General features: G+C 41.9%; 1 protein-coding gene and 1 long non-coding RNA gene across 2 annotated transcripts in view; one reads left to right on the top strand and one right to left on the bottom strand.

Annotated features, from left to right (window-relative positions):
• Positions 1 to 17724, top strand: part of QRICH2 (glutamine rich 2) — a 69370-nt gene that overhangs the window by 1066 nt on the left and 50580 nt on the right. Inside the window, exons 2-5 of the mRNA XM_032208512.1 lie at positions 7628 to 7732; positions 10102 to 10173; positions 10975 to 11076; positions 13993 to 17512. Coding sequence (XP_032064403.1) covers positions 7628 to 7732; positions 10102 to 10173; positions 10975 to 11076; positions 13993 to 17512 — 3799 coding nt within the window. The remainder of the gene's footprint in view (positions 1 to 7627; positions 7733 to 10101; positions 10174 to 10974; positions 11077 to 13992; positions 17513 to 17724) is intronic.
• The window catches only part of LOC116502643, a 67524-nt gene that overhangs the window by 2952 nt on the left and 46848 nt on the right, over positions 1 to 17724 (bottom strand). The window lies entirely within an intron of this gene.

Raw genomic sequence — 17724 nt, 5'->3', positions numbered from 1 at the left:
AATTTGCATTGGGACCTTAATTGTAAGGGATGCATAATGGCTTTCTTTAATAATACACATTACTGTATTTCAAAGCACATTGTGATTATCCCACTGGGACATTCCAGAATCACATAATCTGCATGCATGCTGTATATGTGTATTATATTTTGTATATGCATATGTTGTATATTTGTATGAAACACAACAAAATGTTATGTTATCAGATCATGCTCCTTGGTTTCAAATTTCTGATATCACTTCCATTTGGGTTTGATGTTTGCTTCATATACACTGTAACTGTTTTCTTGAATTAAGAATATACTAGTAACTTTAGTTTGTAAAGCCAGTGTATGTTTTCTGGCATGCAGTAGGCTGAAGTTTTTCATTTGCTGGAAAAAAATAAAAACAGTATGAACTAATAACCCCCACCACCACTCCTATGAATGACATTCTTTTGAAAGTAAAAAGGAAAGAGGCAAGAAATTGGGGAAAGTTGAATTTATAGCAGAGGTGGTATTCAGCAGGTTCTGGAGAATCAGTAGCAGAAATTTTGAGTAGTTCGGAAAACCAGTAAATACCACCTTTGACTGGCCCCACCCCAGTTTATTCTCTGCCACCCAAGTCCCAGCTGATCAGGAGAAATACGGATTTTACAGTAACCTTCCCCTGAAGTGGGGAGGAAATGAAGATTTTACAATATCCTCCCCTGCCACACCCACCAAGAATTATTTGAACTGAACCAACTGAGAACTGAGAAGAAATTTCCTGACAGTTAGAACAATTAATCAGTGGAACGGCTTGCCTCCAGAAGTTGTGAATGCCCCAACACTGGAAGTCTTTATGAAGATGTTGGATAGCCATTTGTCTGAAATGGTATAGGGTTTCCTGCCTAGGCAAGGGGTTAGACTAGAAGACCTCCAAGGTCCCTTCCAACTCTACTATTGTATTGTATTGTATATCAGTTATAAATAAGTCAAAATTCATTTAACACAAACAATAGTCCTTTTTTTTTTTTAAGTTTGCATGCAAAGAAAAAATGTAAGGAAGACAGCTCATCCCCATGCTAATCAAAACTAATTCTACATCTTGTTGGGCCTTGAAAGCTAATCCATTTATTATGGAGTAAATTTTTGTGGACTTTTGTCCTCTTTGCTGGGTGTGAAACATTCTTCCTCCCTTCATTTAGCACTAGCAATATACACTAGCTTTATAGACAGCTTCATGGTGCTTTACAGTGCACTCTAAGCAGTTTACAAATTCAGCATATTGCCACCAACAATCTGGTCCTCATTTTACTGCTCTTGGAAGGATGGTAGGCTGAGTAAACCTTGAGCCAGTCAATCATGTGCTGTTTAAAGTGTTTATGTGGCTGCCCAACATAAGATAATGTGACTCTGTGACTCTTTCCTTTCGCTGTATACGAAAGGAAAGAAACAACACTGACTTGAAGGCAACAAAAAAAAAACCTCGAGGTAACATATTTTCTCAAAATATGAATTGTATAGGAAGAAGCATGATAAATGGATTCATTTCTTTGAAAAACAGATAGTGTTAACTTTAACTTTGTTGTTTTTTGCATAACTCTTTAAAATTTTATCTAGCTAAATGTGATTGTTCTGCCTGAGGACTGAGAATCTAACGGATTCAAATCAGGCAGGCAGGTATCTATTACAATTAAAGAATAACTCTGCAGGTATAAACCTGGGAGAATGCCAGTAATGCCTGTTCACCCCATCCCCCCTAATCATCTTTTTTCTTAATTAGAACTGCTAAATCAAAAATTTAACCTCAAGCTTAAGTTATTCCAAGAATGGCTCCCCACAGAGAGAAGCCATGTAACAGGTCACTACCCAAGTTATAGCAATGCATTCCATCTGCTGGAAATTTCCATTTGTTTTCGAGACTTCTATCAGTGTGCCCTGATGAACCAGATGAGGTGGATAAGGAAGTTGCTCCTCCTCTTGCTGTTTAGAAAGTACCACATTTTTTGGGGGTGCTGAAATCCCAGAATTTTATATCACTAGTAGTGGGAGACACTCTGAGCAGAGATTTGCAGGACTAGTCCTACAATTAGGCAGAATGTGGCAGTGGTTTTAATTTGTAGAAACCATAGTTTTCCTAAACAGCCTTACAAGTAGTCCTCATTTAGCAACTGCTTCAGTTAGAGACCATTCACAATTGCAGCAGCAATGAAAAAGTAAGTGTACGACCTTTTCAGATCTACAAATCAAAGCTGAAATAAGATCATGAGCACAGTTGTGATTTTACTCCTCAACTGCTTTTCTTAATGACTGAGTAGCCAGTCCAATTGTGGTCACTAAACAAGAACTACATTTGCTATTTTTTATCTCCTGAAGATACAGCTGTTTTCTGCTTTCTTAACTAACCTCCTATGGTACATGCAGGCATTGATCCATCAGCAGTACAAATTCTAGTTTTTCTGAATGTGGAAAGGAAACAGATTAGGAACTGTTCTTAGTTCTGATGTCCAGAAACATCTCCTGCTGAACTCTAGAATATAAAAATCATCCCTCCCATTAGAAATCTTCTGTATAATATCCCCAAGGCCTACTGTAATATTAATTAGTTAACAACAATTTTACTTTTTTAAACTTTTACTATTTTAATAATAATTATTACTAATATTAATGCAGTTCAGAAGAAAAAATTGATGTGTAATTGCACAGGCAAATTAAAGTCTTTACATGGCACTTAAGAAAGGAGTCACCCTGAGTAACCTCATTATCTTTAAGCCTTATTTTATTCAGTGAAATTGATTCCCGAAGAAGTGAGTGGTCTTGCAAGCTGAAGCTTCGTTTCTGCTTTACAAGGCTTTGGGTGTACATTGAAAAGTTCTATGTTGTGGGGAAAGATATAGAAAAAGTCAGCTCTATATATCTATATCTGTATCTATATTCAAAGGTCATGGTAGTGCAAAACCTCACTGTGTGAACATTGAATTAATGAATGGCAAATGTTACATCCAGTGGTACCAAGCAAAGTTATGGGAAGACATGTCTGCACTTGATTTCTTAATAAGATGCCTGGAACTTTGGTTGTTAATAGACTCCTAGGTAACAAATGCATTGAAGTGAGGAAAAAAAAATCAAAAGATTTGTCGTCTTCCAATTCCCTATTGGATCTAGATAGAAATGTGGTTATTTCCTTTAGACAAGGACATAGGCAACCAGTAACTCTATCTGTGTTTTTTAAAAATCCTCAGTTCTTTTTACATCTAGCCCACATGGCTTATATGAGACATAGTTATAGTCTAACTAAATAGGCTACAAGTTATTCATCTCTACTATAGACCAAAGCAGAATTCCTTCTCTTTAACTTGAGTCCTCCAAGCATGTTGGATATTTTTTTCTAGTTTCCTGGCTCACATGATGAAATAATAAGTTTTTTAAATTTTAATTCATGTCTTGGTGGCTCATTTGAGTTGCTAATGAAAACTAGATAGCCTGTGCAAATCCATTGCTTTGGCTGGTGTACTCTCCATTGTGCTATGTGATCAACTGGCTGTAACCAACTTTTCTTCAAATCATCTTGCTGTCCTAGATGTAGAAACACTACAGTATTTAGGGAGAGAAAGGAGGGATGTACGAAGTAGGGATACCAACTAAGTAAATCCCTTTTCCTTCCAAAGTAACATTTTATTAGTAGCGCTTCTGCATCTATGGGATAGCAGAATGCAGTGAATAGTTTCTTCAAATGGTTAAACCAGAGTATATCAAAAGAGAAGCTAGGCTTCTAAATGTTGCAAAAATCATGTATGTTTAAATTTTAATTTAAATTAATTTAATGTGAAAAAGCAGAATCCCACCTTTGAAAAAACAGTGATGTATAGTCAATATATATATATAGTTTTGACAGTATAGTTTTGATTTCTCAAGGCTTATTTTTTCTTCTTCTCAAGTTTTCTGATTAATAATAATAATAGTAATAGCAACAACAACAACAACAACAACAATAAACATGTTACAATGATATCCATTGTCATCGGGGCACTTGGTACCATGTCCAAGAATTTTATAATATACATCAATAAACTGCAGCTTCCTACAATAACACTAGAGGAACTGCAAAAAACTGCTACTCGGAACATCGTATATTTTAAGAAAGTAATTGGTTGATACCTAGGATGCTGTCAGCAACCCGTATCAGCCATTAACACCAGTCAATGGTGTTTGTGATACATTTTTGAATGTTCAGTTGACTGAGTTTCATGTTTAATGAATAAAGTATAGCAACAACAACAACAATAATAATAAACAACTTGAAAAGTATTGAAGGCAAAGCTGACCAAAAACTAACGTGGAACTGGTTAAGATCAGGAGTACTGAAAAAAGAAACAGAAGGCTTTATTTTGGCAGCTCAAGAACAAGCCTTAGCCACAAACTGCATGGAAGCAAAAATTCAACATGTTACCACCAACAGCAAATGTCACCTCTAATGATAAAGATGAGACAGTCGACCACTTGATCAGCGAGTGCAGCAAAATTTCACAAACTGACTACCTACAACGCCATGACCGCATTGCTAAGATTATTCACTGGAAATTGTGCCAAAAGTTTGGATTTGAGTACAGCAAAAACCACTGGGACCATCAGGTTGAGAAGGTTTTAGAGAATGAGAAAGGCAAGATCTTGTGGGACTTCAGAATCCAGACTGACACTTGGCCTACAACACACCTGACACAATAATAATTGAAAAGAAAAAGTATGGTTCATTGACATTGCAATACCTGGTGATGCACGAATTGAAGATAAACAGCAAGAAAAAAACCACAAAATATTGGGACTTGCAAATTGAGGTTGAGCGACTGTGGAAAAAGAAATCATGTGTTGTCCCAATTGTAATTGGAGCCCTTGGAGCAATACCTAAAGAGCTACCTCGCTATTTGAAAATTCTAAATTTACCTGACTTGAACATTCTGACCACCCTACTTGGAACAACTTATATTCTCCTATGTTACCTTAACAGTTCCTAGATCCTTGGTTAGGACTCGAGCTGTTGAGCTACCAACCAGCCCCAAAGGCTGTGAATCTCACCAAAGATGATGATGATGATGATGATGTTGATCACATACTCAGCTGCTGTAAAAAATATCGTGCAGACTGATTATAAATTGCGGCACAATTCAGTAGCACAAATGATCCATTGGAATTTGTGCAAAAATTATAATATTAAAACAGCAACAAACTGGTGGGAACATCAGCCTGAAAAAGTCACCGAAAATCAGATGGTCAAGATCTTGTGGGATTTTCGCATACAAATGGATAAAATACTGGCGCATAATACACCAGACTGGTTGAGAAAAATAAGGTTACAATAATAGACATCGCAATACCAGGTGATAGCAGGGTCAAAGAGAAGGAATATGAAAAAATCACAAAATACCAGGACTTAAAAATCAAAATTCAACAATTATGGCACAAACCAGCAGTGGTAATTCCAGTGGTAATCGGCACACTGAGTGCTATTCCAAAAGCACTGGAATTACATTTAAAACAGTTAAAAATTGACAAAATCACCATCAGTCAAATGCAAAAAGCTGCACTGCTTGGATCTGCACGCATATTACGAAAATACGTTACGACGTCCTAGGCCCCTGGGTGGGGCCCGACTAGTAATCAATGCCAAATCTGGCGAAACTACTGGCCGCTGTGATACAATTCTGTTGTTGCGATAATAATAATAATAATAAGGAGAAGGAGAAATAATTCTGGAAGAACTTGTGGGAAAACAACAAGAAGCACAACACAAATGCAAAACGGATCAAGCAGGTTGAGGATTCTGTTAGAGTGCATAAAATAGAAGGTGTGAAAATAACAAAAGAAATGGTACAAAGGAAGTCAAGAAAAGTGAGGAATTGGAGTACACCTGGACCAGATGAGCTACATGGCTTCTGGCTAAAGGCACTTACAAGTGTGCACGAAAGATTGGCAGCCCAAATGAGCCAGATCTTAAAAACACCTGAAAATGATGAATGGATGACAACTGGAAGGACATTTTTGATCCAAAAGGATAAAAAAGAGGAAAGGACCCTGGAAACTATAGGCCAATCACCTGCTTGCCAACAACATACAAGCTCCTTACTGGCATCATTGGAAATCAAATTAACGGATACTTGAAAAGAAATGACTTGCTTCCCATAGAACAGAAAGAATGCTGCAAAAATTCAAGAGGAACAAAAGATCAACTGCTGATTGACAAGCTAATCCTAAAGAATTCAAAGAAAAGACGAACCAACCTGTTCATGGCTTGGATAGATTACAAGAAAGCATTTGATTCAGTTCCCCACAGCTGGATCAAGAAATGCCTGAAAATCTTTGGCATCAGCAGCAACATACAAAAATTCTTGGAAACTTCAATGAACTTCTGGAAAATGAAGTTTATGGCTAATGGAGACGAACTGGGTGAATTTGAAATTAAATGAAGCATTCCCTTTCACCCTACTTTTTATACTGTCAATGCTACCACTGAAAACCATTTTGTCAGCAATAACACCAGCAGAACTGCAAAAAACTGCTATTCGGAACATCTTATATTTTAAGAAGGTACCTGGTTGATACCTAGGACGCTGGCAGCAAACAGTTCCACCACAAATGCGCGAACGACAAAAGCGCGCCTGACTAAACCGCGGTGACAAAACGGCGCCGACGAATGAGCGCTGAAGCGCGCCGACAGAAGCGCGCTCTAACCCTAAACCTAAACCTAACCCTAAACCTAACCTTAACTTAAATCGCGCTTCTGTCGGCGCGCTGTTGCCGGCGCGCTTTTGACATCGCGGTTTTAGCGCCGCGGTTTTGTCGGCGCGCTTTTGACGTTCGCGCATTTGTTGGGTCACGGCAGCAAACCATATCAACCTTTAGCACCAATCACTGGTATTTATAATGCATTTTTGAATGTTCAATTGGCTGAGTTTCATGTTTAATGAATAAAGTAAACAACAACAACAACAATGTGTGATGGGACTATTTCAAGATTACATTGGATGGAAGTATTCGTCTTCAGTGAATGTTGTTGGTTTCAGCTGCCAGTGGCTTCCTTGTTCTCCCTCCAAGACGTGTTACAGCAATTGGAACATTCTGTTCTCCCCTAAGGGAGAAACACCTATTGGTGTTTATTCCCTTTTGACTGAAAGGGAACACAGGGAACTTAATTCAAATATGTTGCTGTGGGGGATATTCTCTCTGCTTATTTGGTTAAGAATTATTTTGATTCTGGAGAGGAATCAGAGGCCTCTCCTTCAAAAGTAGCATTTGGTGGAATACTTAGTGATGCCTTCAGTAATGTCACATTAATTTCCAAAGAATGATCAATACAGAAATCTAGATTCCTCCTGAGAATGCATTTATTTTTCCTTAAGAATAAAAATCTTCATTTTCCTGACTTCCTTTCCTTCTTTTGCTGCAGTTTAGCTTGGAGGAAAAGCATTCTTTCATATAGTCCCTATCAACTGCTTTGAATTATGGTTAGTTTGTCAGCTCTAAGCATAGATTTCCCATAGTAGGTTTGTTTGGTTTCAGACCTCAGAAACATGAGACAGACAAGGGACTAAACTGGAGATCTCCTTAATCAATGGTTTAGAGGAGTGAATAAATTCACCTTTCACTTTCTCTCTCTCTTCCTTTTGTAGGTTATGTCTGTGTTACAAGATTTAGTGGATGAAACTAGCCACTGGAAATCAGCCACAAGCAACTTGGAGGATGAAGTAAAAAAAATCAAGGAGCACTTAGCTGTGGTAAGCAGCTTTTATTTTGCTCTGTTGGCCCTGCAAGCCTTTGGGAGTTTACTGCATATGTTCAAGACTTAGTTGTTTAGTTCTTTCTTAAAACCTCAGGGATCTAGATTTTACCACTTAGGTGGTACTGACTAGGTAGTGTCTGCACTCACTTCCAAATGAAGACACACATTCATGCACATGTAAACACATATAAGGAACAACTGTATTGGGCTTAATTCCTATATAGAGATCAAGGGTAGATTGAATTCTCTTTTTCTTTTCAACAAAAAAATAAAGGTTTTACAAATCAGGGTAGGAGCAACAGTTCAAATGCTTTGTTTTGTTTTTTGGGCCTGAAATCACAGGAGTCCAATTCATACAAAGAAGTACAGGTAATCCTTAACTTATAACCATTCATTTAGTGACTGTTCAAAGTTACAACAGCCCTGATAAAAAGTAACATGACTATTTTTCACACTTCATATTTACCATTGCAGCATCCCCGTGATCAAAATTCAGAAGTTTGGCAAATGGTTTGTATTTATGACGGTTGCAGGGTCCTGGGATCATGTGATCTCCTTTTGTGACCTTCTGACAAGCAAAGTCAATAGGGAAGCCAGATTCACTTAACAGCCGGGTTAGTAAGAACTGCAGTGATTCACTTAACAAACTGAGGCAAGAAAGGTTGTAAGATGGGGCAAAATTCGCTTAATTAATGTCTTGCTTAACAGCATAAATTTTGCACTCAATTTTGGTCATAAGTCAAGGACGACCTGTCCACTGAGTTCATGATTTTTCCAAAAATTCCTAGGGCAGGGTATACGTGCACATTTTGGCAAAAGTAGTGAGGGATATAAACTGTCCTACAACAGCCCTGAGTGATCAAGTCCCTAAACAATTTGGTGTGTTTGTGTGTAAGTACACAATAGAGTTTCCCTTGTCTGAAAATTGAAAAGAAATTATTTTATTAATACTGCATTGTTGGAACAACTATAGGTCAGAGACCCCCAAACTCTTCAGTTCCTCCCCCCCTTCATGAAATTTCATATTGTTCACTGAGTTTCAAATATTTATTTTATGAAAATAATGTAATAAATAGTACTTTAATTAATAGTACTATGAACAACAACATCAATAATAATAATTGGTGCCTTGGCCAATATCACCTTTAACAACATCAAATAATATTTGCCTATTCCAGGATTTTGGGAAAGACTCCAGGGGTGAATAAAAATGCAGAATCCAGTCTAACCATTTGGTTGACTATCGGACCAACCATAATAATAATGACTACATGTGGCAGTCATTGGCTGTAAAAAAAGCCAAGCACCCTTGCTAAAAGAAGTCAGTCAAGGAAAGCTCTTGAAAATGATAAAGGTGAAAGCTGAATCTGGAAAAAAAATGAAAATGAATTTGTTAATTGGAAGGACAAGCCAACGGCCAATACTTGAAGGATATTGAACAAAAGTGGATTTTAAAAATCCACATGGTTAAGATCAAGAGCATAAAAAAAAAGAAAGTGAGGCTTTATTTTAGCTGTTTAAGGTATGTCAATTAATTACATGAAGGTGAATATATTGCTTTTCTGGTGATCAAGGGCTGCAGCAAAATTTTACAAAGTGACTACAAGCAGCGTTGTAAATTATTTATTGGAAACTTTTGCCACAAGTTATAGTAAAAATGTCTGGGACCATTATATTGAGGTTTTGGAAAATGACCAGGTTAAAATTTTATGGGACTTTAAGATCCAAACAGACGTGCATCTTGTTCATAACATGGTTGATATAAAATAGTTCTTGAGAAGAAGAAAGTCTAGTTCATTATAACAGTAATACTACCAGTAGGATTGAGGGAAAACAATTGGAAAAATTTACAAAAACTGGGACTGACAGATCAAAGTTGAACCCTTATGGAAAAAGAAATTTGTTGTTATACCAATTGTGATGAGAGTCATCGGAGCAATGCCTAAAATATTCCCTCGTTATCTGTCAATATTGAATTTATCAAACCCAAACACAGAAAAATAACACCCTGCTTGGAATTGTTTATATTCTTAGACACTATTTATATTGGTAATTGTTTATATTTTTGAGTAATACTAAATGAATTGTACTCTAGAGCTGTTCCTTGAGACCAATTTATCTCCTGGTGCTTGTTTTTGTTTCTTTGCACTCTGGGATTGAAGTTGTTTACTCTCTCCTCCAACTTATAAGAGAAAAAAATGGCCCCCAGAGCCACTTACTTTGACTTAGCAATTCTTTGTTTGTTCGTTTGAATTTTCCGTGTGTGATATTTAACTTACCTTTATGGCATGTTTAGTACTTATTCATAATCACATCTTACATTTGAATAAAAAGGGTAATCCAAACTTTTATTTCATTTTGCAGCTAGATCCTCGTGGGTTTGATGATCGTTTAAATGTTTGCCTGAGCGATCAGAGTAGCTTGGATCACGATTTGGTATGTTCTTACCTTCTATAAAAAAGTAATTTTTGTACCAGTTTACACACACCCCTGGTGTAGAATCTGAAGTATCTGAAGTAGTTTATCTAGTTGCCCCAGTTGCTCTGTGTTAGTACATCTTTCATCCTGGTCTGAAGCCCTTTTAGTGTGCAAGCTTAGCATTGTTATTCTCTTGCATTATCAGGTTCACTTTATAGAAAGCTGTCAGAGTTCATGCAGATGAACTCTGACAGCACCCTCCAGTGCTTCTGCTGCAAATTAATGGCATGAGAAACTCCACATCTTGTTTGTGATCTCCAGGTTCACTGTTTACAGCACTCTGAATTGCTACGTAGTCATTTTTGGGGAAAAGTCTCAGCACATTGGCAGGTCCTAACAAAGCAAGGCTGTCATTCATTCAGATAATCTTCTCCATGTTTTCTCTTATTATGATGTCATTGTACCAATAATATGATTTTGGAATTGGCATCATTTTCATTATTACAACTGACAAAAGTATGTGTTGCATATTTGAGTCATGACATCATGACATATGTGCTTTCAGGGATGTCTGTGATGATAATCCCTGCTGATGGTCTTAAATTAGATTTAACAAAAAAAAGAACAAGGAACTGAAAAGAAAAGGACAATACGTCCTGGAGCACCTAATTGCTGGATGATTTGCTTCCTAATTTGATGCTGTTATCTAAAGTAATTCCCTGGGCTTCCAAATTCCTAATTAAGAAGGAATGATGGCCAACAGAATGTATGGGACAGAGAGGATAATTTTCATATATTTTGGGTTTGATTCTTTTCTAGAAAGATTTAGAGAGAAGGTTAAACCAATTCCCATCTCCAGAAGAAATGGTACGGTGGGGAGTTCTTGAAGATATCCTTGTGAAGGGCAAGAGCCCATCTCCTGTGAGTATGGTTTAGTTAGGATGTCATGTTTCCATAATGGATTTATGTGAAAATAAGCTGTGATAAACATAGGTTATCAACTTGTACCACATTTGGAGAAAGAAAAAATCCCAAAATAATTTGATATTTGATGCTGTTGCCTATTTTCTTGTACATTACAAATTTAATTGCTCTTTCTGATATGAAAAAGTTATCACACATGAACCGTGCAATCTCTCTCTCCTTAATTCTTGAAGAAAGAAGGAACCTTCCATATTATTCATCCAACAATTTGTAAGTACAGTATAATGCCCAAAATTTATAGAGAGATATAAAGGACAACATTTGTCCTCTTCCAGTCGATTGGCACTTCACTATTTCTCCAAGACTTCTCATATCAATACATAATAGTTTGCTCTGGCTGTCAGCAAATTGCTTTAATACTCTTAAAATAAGATTAATCTGGATGTTGACATTTAAACTAATTAGAAATAGATATTCCCTAATATATTTCTATCAGTCTTAACATTCAACTCTACCTCTTCAACTGCTCTTTGTATTTGCATGAAGGAACAAATGTGCTTTTGCTGGTCAAGGCTGAACCGAAAGTAGAAACTGAACTGTTTGGGGTTTGTTCGGTTTTTTGCTTTGTTTTTCACATTTTATTATCTCCCTTTTTAAGGAATGGGGTACTTTTTGCAGTCTTTATCCAATAGTTGCTGCAATAATTCTTTTCTCTTTGTTTTGTCTATACCTAAAAAGGACTTTTTGTGGTTTTAGCATTCTTTATCAATCTTGGCTTACTCTGACCTTTACCTCCCCTTATATCTCTCCATACTTCTACACTTCCCATTCCCTCCCCCCATGGTAACCAGTCCCTTTATACTGCTTATATGCATGCTGTTTTTTAAAGCTCTTCCTCTCAACTTGAGTTACTTTTTCATTCATTTATAATTACTTTCCCTAGAATATACCTTCTATCTTCCCTAGAATATACTATAATTTCCTCAGTGAAATAATCCTAATGAGCTAGTATCAAGTTGAGGAAATTTCATCCCCCTGTCTTCTTCCCTTTGAAGGATAAACCAATCATTTCCTGAAAGGACCATACTAGATGGAATCCATCTCCCTACAGATGTTGGGATCTGTATCCCAAATGTTGGGATAAAGTTCCTCATCAATACTATTGTGTGTTTCTTTAAAAGTACTATAATTTTCATTTTGGAGACATAACTTTCATCTCCTATTTGGTCAGGCAATAGTATATACAACATTATTACATAATAAGAGAATAGCAGAGTTGGAAGGGATCTTGGAGAGCTTCTAGTCCAAACAGGAGAACTTTTCAGACAAATGATTGTCCAATCTCTTCTTAAAAACCTCCAGTGTTGAAGCACCCATAACCTCCGAAGGTAAGTCATTCCACTGATTAATTGTTCTGTCAGGAATTTCTTCTTCTAAGCTGGTTCTCTCCTTGATTATTTCCTTTGATTGCTTCTTGTCCTGCCTTCAGGTCCCTTGGAGAATAGGTTGACCTTCTCTTCTTTGTGGCCCCTTATATATTGGAACAGTGCTGTCATGTTGTCCCATAGTCCTTTTCATTAAACTAGACATACCCAATTCCTGCAACCATTCTTCATATGTTTAGCCTCCAGACCCCCAATCATCTTTGTTGCTCTTCTCTGCACACTTTTTACAACAGTCTCAACATATTTTTAATATCATGGTAACCAAAACTTGATTTAATATTCCAAGTATGGTCTTACCAAGGCATTATAAAGTGGTATTAACACTTCATATGCTCTTGATTCTGAATCTCTGTTAATGCAGCCTAGGACTGTATTGGCTTTCTTGGCAGCTGCAACACCCTGCTGGCACATATTTAACTGATTGTCCATTAGGACAAGATCCCTCTTGCAGTTATTACTATTGAGCAATATAAAACCTCTTCCATACCTATGCATTTAGTTTTTATTCCCTAAACATGATTTAGTTTTTCCCATCTTATTTTAATTCAAACATTTTCTATGATATCATCAAGCGTATTCACTTGAATTTTAACTCTACAGTGCTAAACCATACAATGTTAATTCTCTATTGCTCATTTTACCTGTGAAAGTATATCCTTCTATAGTTGCTATATTCCTGAATAAAAATCATCCTACTGAGTTGCTGTTATATCTAGAAATTATGTTTGCTTTCTTGAGGGAAGAGTTCAAAGACAACTATTTATTATACAGAGAACATTAATGTATAGATAATGAATGCACTTTGTCTTTCTATCACCAGTTCAGATGCCCTCCTACTTCTGTTGTGGATGTATACAACTTTATGGAGACTTTTAATGGATACTACTGAGTAACAGAGCATTTACAGAGGATTTCATTGAGGATGTAATTCTCTTACCCTTTCAAGTTTTCTTGATAGTTTAGAGAAAAGGTCACCTATTTAAATCAATACATTCTTTGATTGGTGTGACTGTTACTTTGCCATTTAGCTTTGGGTAAATTAAAGACATGAAAATATAATGCTTGAGAGACATCTTCTCACATCATTATTCCACTTTGCCACTGAGGACTTTAGGGTAGCAATTTATTCTCACAACAGCTCTGCAAAAATGAGTGAGGCTGTAGTAAAGAGACTGCACTAGTAAGACAGGCTGATCAAGGACTCTGCTTCTTGGTCTGAACCCTCAGTTTTATTCATTTGTGACCAAGGATCAAAAGCCATGCCAAATTCTATCTGAAATTGTTCACATTACCTATGTATGCACCTGCACTGTTTAATCATTTAGAGCTATAATAATATTGTGAGTGAAAGAAAAATGCACTTTTAAAAATATAGCTAATCTTGCCTCCTATGTAGTACTTTAATAATGTATTTTTCCTTGTCTTTCCCCTGTTATTACATTTATTCCCCTTTCCATTTTTCTTTTAGCATACAAGTCCAGTCCAACACTCTCCAACTGGTTCAACCTCACCAGAAGGCAAAACTCCAGAAACTCAGCCTGGCACTGCTTTCCAGAGAACAGGCCCAAGCCCACCAACTGGATTACCAGGGGATCAGGCAGGAACACTAGGGGCTCCAAGTGGAGCAGCGATCCCTGGAGCACAGCCAGGCATTTCTGGGGTTCCAGGACCATTTGGACCTCAGCTTGGAGCACCTGGGACATATCCCGGGGCACCTGGAGCCCGGGCTCCCTTTCCTGGAGCACCTGGCACTTATGTTGGAGCACCTGGGGCATATGCCGGGGCACCTGGAGCCCAGGCTCCCTTTCCTGGAGCACCTGGGGCATATGCCGGGGCACCTGGAGCCCAGGCTCCCTTTCCTGAAGCACCTGGGACTTATCCTGGGGTACCTGGAGCCCAGGCTCCCTTACCTGGGGCATATCCTGGGGCACCTGGAGTCCAGCCTCCCTTTCCTGGAGCACCTGGGACCTATCCTGGAGCACCTAGAGCCCAGGCTCCTTTTCCTGGAGCACCTGGGGCATATCCTACAGCCCAGGCTCCCTATCTTGGACCATTGGGGGCCCAGGCTCCCTATCCTGGTATACCAGGGGCTCAAGCTCTGTATCCTGGAGTTCCACAGGCCCAGCTTGGAGGTCCTGGAGCCCAGCCTGGAGCTCCTGGAGCCCAAGGCCCTTATCCTGGGGCACCTGGGGCCCAGCCTGGAGTTCCTGAAGCAGAACCACCCTATCCTGGAGCACCTGGGACTCAGCCTGAAGTTCCTGGAGACCAACCACCGTATGCTGGAGCCCAGGCTGGAGTTCCTGGAGACCAACCACCCTATCCTGGAGCACCTGGGGCCCAGCCCGGAGCTCCTGGGGCCCAGCCCGGAGCACCTGGGGCCCAGCCCGGAGCTCCTGGAGCCCAGGTCCCTTACCCTGGGGTACCTGGAGCCCAGCCTGAAGCTCCTAGAGCCCAACAACCATACCCTGTAGCACCTGGGGCCAAGCCTGGAGCTCCTGGAGCTGAACCACCCTATGCTGGAGTACCTGGGGCCCAGCCTGGAGCTCCTGGAGCCCAAGGCCCTTATCCTGGGGTACCTGGGGCCCAGACTGGAGCCCAACCACCCTATGCAGGAGCACCCCAGCCTGGAGCTCAAGGCCCTTATCCTGGGGTAGCTTGGGCCCAGCCTGGAGCTCCTGGGGCCCAAGCACCCTATGCAGGAGTACCTGGGACCCAGCCTGGAGCTCCTGGAACCCAAGGCCCCTATCCTGGGGTACCTTGGGTCCAGCCTGGAGCTCCTGGAGCCCAACCACCCTATGCTGGAGCACCTGGGGCACAGCCTGGAGCTCCTGGGGCACAGCCTGGAGCTCCTGGAGCCCAAAGCCCTTATCCTGGGGTACCTTGGGTCCAGCCTGAAGCTCCTGGAGCCCAACCACCCTATGCTGGAGCACCTGGGGCCCAGCCTGGAGCTCCTGGAGCCCAACCGCCCTATCCTGGACCACCTGGAGCCCAGCCTGGAGCTCCTGGAGCCCAGATCCCTTATCCTGAGGTATCTGGGGCCCAGCCTGGTGGTCCTGGAGCCCAAGTACCCTATCCAGGAGCACCTGGGGCTCAGCCTGGAGCTCCTGGAGCCCAGACCCCTTATCCTGAGTTATCTGGGGTCCAGCCTGGTGGTCCTGGAGCACAAGTACCCTATCCAGGAGCACCTGGGGCTCAGCCTGGAGCTCCTGGAGCCCAGACCCCTTATCCTGAGTTATCTGGGGTCCAGCCTGGAGCTCCTGGAGCCCAGGTCCCTTATTCTGAGGTATCTGGGGCCCAGCCTGGAGCTCCTGGAGCCCAACCACTCTATCCCGGAGCACCTTGGACCCAGCCTGAAGGGCCTGGAGGCCAGGTCTCCTATCCTGGTGCACCTGGGGCCCAACCTGGAGGTCCTGAAGCCCAAGCACCCTATCCTGGAGGACATGGGGCCCAACTGCCCTATCTGGGAGCCCCTGGGGCCCAGCCCGGAGGTCCTGGAGCCCAACCACCCTATCCAGGAGCACCCGGGGCCCAGCCTGTAGGTCCTGGAGCCCAAGGCCTTTATCCTGGGGCCCAGGCTGGAGGTCCCGGAGCCCAAGCACCCTATCCGGGAGCACCTTGGACCCAGCCTGGAGGGCCTGAAGGCCAAGTCTCCTATCCTGGTGCACCTGGGGCCCAGCCTGGAGGTCCTGAAGCCCAACCACCCTATCCAGGAGCACCTGGGGCCCTGCCTGGAGGTCCTGGAGCCCAAGCACCCTATCCGGGAGCACCTTGGACCCAGCCTGGAGGGCCTGAAGGCCAAATCTACTATCCTGGTGCACCTGGGGCCCAGCCTGGAGGTCCTAGAGCCCAACCACCCTATCTGGGAGCACCTGGGGCCCAGCCTGGTGGTCCTGGGGCACCAGGGGCCCAGCCTGGTGGTCCTGGGGCACCAGGGGCCCAGCCTGGAGGTCCTGGAGCCCAAGGCCCCTATCCTGGGCCACCTGGAGTCCAGGCTCCATATCCTGAGGTAGCTGGAGCTCAAGCTCCGTATCCTGAGATTTCAAAGGCTCAACCTGGGGCTCAACCACCCTATATTGGGATACCTGGAGCCTATCCTGGGGCCCAGATTCCATATCCTGGTGTTCCAGGGACCCAGCCTGGTATGGCTGGGGCCCAACCTGGAGTTTTTGAAGGCCAACTTCCCTATCCTGAGGCTCCTGGAGCCCGCCCTGCTGTTTCTGGGGCCGAGCCTGCAATTCCTGGAGCCCAATCCCCCTATTCTGGTGTACCTGGACTCTATTCTGGGGCACCTGGGGCTCAAGCTCCATATTTTGGTGTTCCTAGGGCCCAACCTGGTGCTTCTGAGACTCAACCTGGTGCTCCTGGAGGCCAACCTGGTGCTCCTGGGACTCAACCTGGTGCTCCTGGGGCCCAACCTGGTATTCCTGGGACTCAACCTGGTGTTCCTGGGGCCCAACCTGGTGCTCCTGGGGCCCAACCTGGTGCTCCTGGGGCCCAACCTGGTGCTCCTGGGGCCCAACCTGGTGCTCCTGGGACTGAGGCAGAGTATTTTGGTGCCCCTTGGGTTCAGCCAGTCTATCCTGGAGCATTAACTGGGACACAACCTGGATATCCTGGCGCCCCTGGATTCTATCCCGGAGCCCCAACTGGATATCCTGGCCAGCCTGGAGGGCCTGGGCTTTTTCCACCTGGATATCAACCTCCTGCTTTACCTGCTGCACCAGCAGGCCAATTGACTGTGCCCCCTATGCTAGGGGTTGGAGTTGCACCCCTCTTACCCTCCACCACTCCTGTGGGATATTCTGAGACTCCCTCTGCTTTGACCAATTTGGCTCCAACTCGCTATGCGGAGACGCTGGATGCCCTGCGCTCCCTTTCCCAGCTGAATGACCTCTACCAAACTCTCAGAGACCAGATCGCCATGCTGGACTACTACAAATGTGGCCATTCTGATCTCCGCAGGCTACAGGACTTCCTCACCGATGCACGTACGGACTGCATATACATTTAACCCTCTCACCTCGTGTTATAATATATACTTCTTTCCTTGAAGCTCATCTGATACCCCAAGAACACATGTGAAGAAGAGGGAGGGATCAATAAAACAAGTGCAGTAGTAGTAAATCTTTTGGGCTGGGCATGTAAAAAATTCAGGAATGCCTAATTTGACTCTGCTGGCATGCCATCCTGTCCTACCTTC

Source organism: Thamnophis elegans, chromosome 2 (genome assembly GCF_009769535.1).
Source record: "Thamnophis elegans isolate rThaEle1 chromosome 2, rThaEle1.pri, whole genome shotgun sequence".
In the NCBI taxonomy this organism is placed as follows: Eukaryota; Metazoa; Chordata; class Lepidosauria; order Squamata; family Colubridae; genus Thamnophis; species Thamnophis elegans.
Note: the sequence above shows the minus strand (reverse complement) of the source record. Positions and strands in the feature narration are given on the sequence as shown.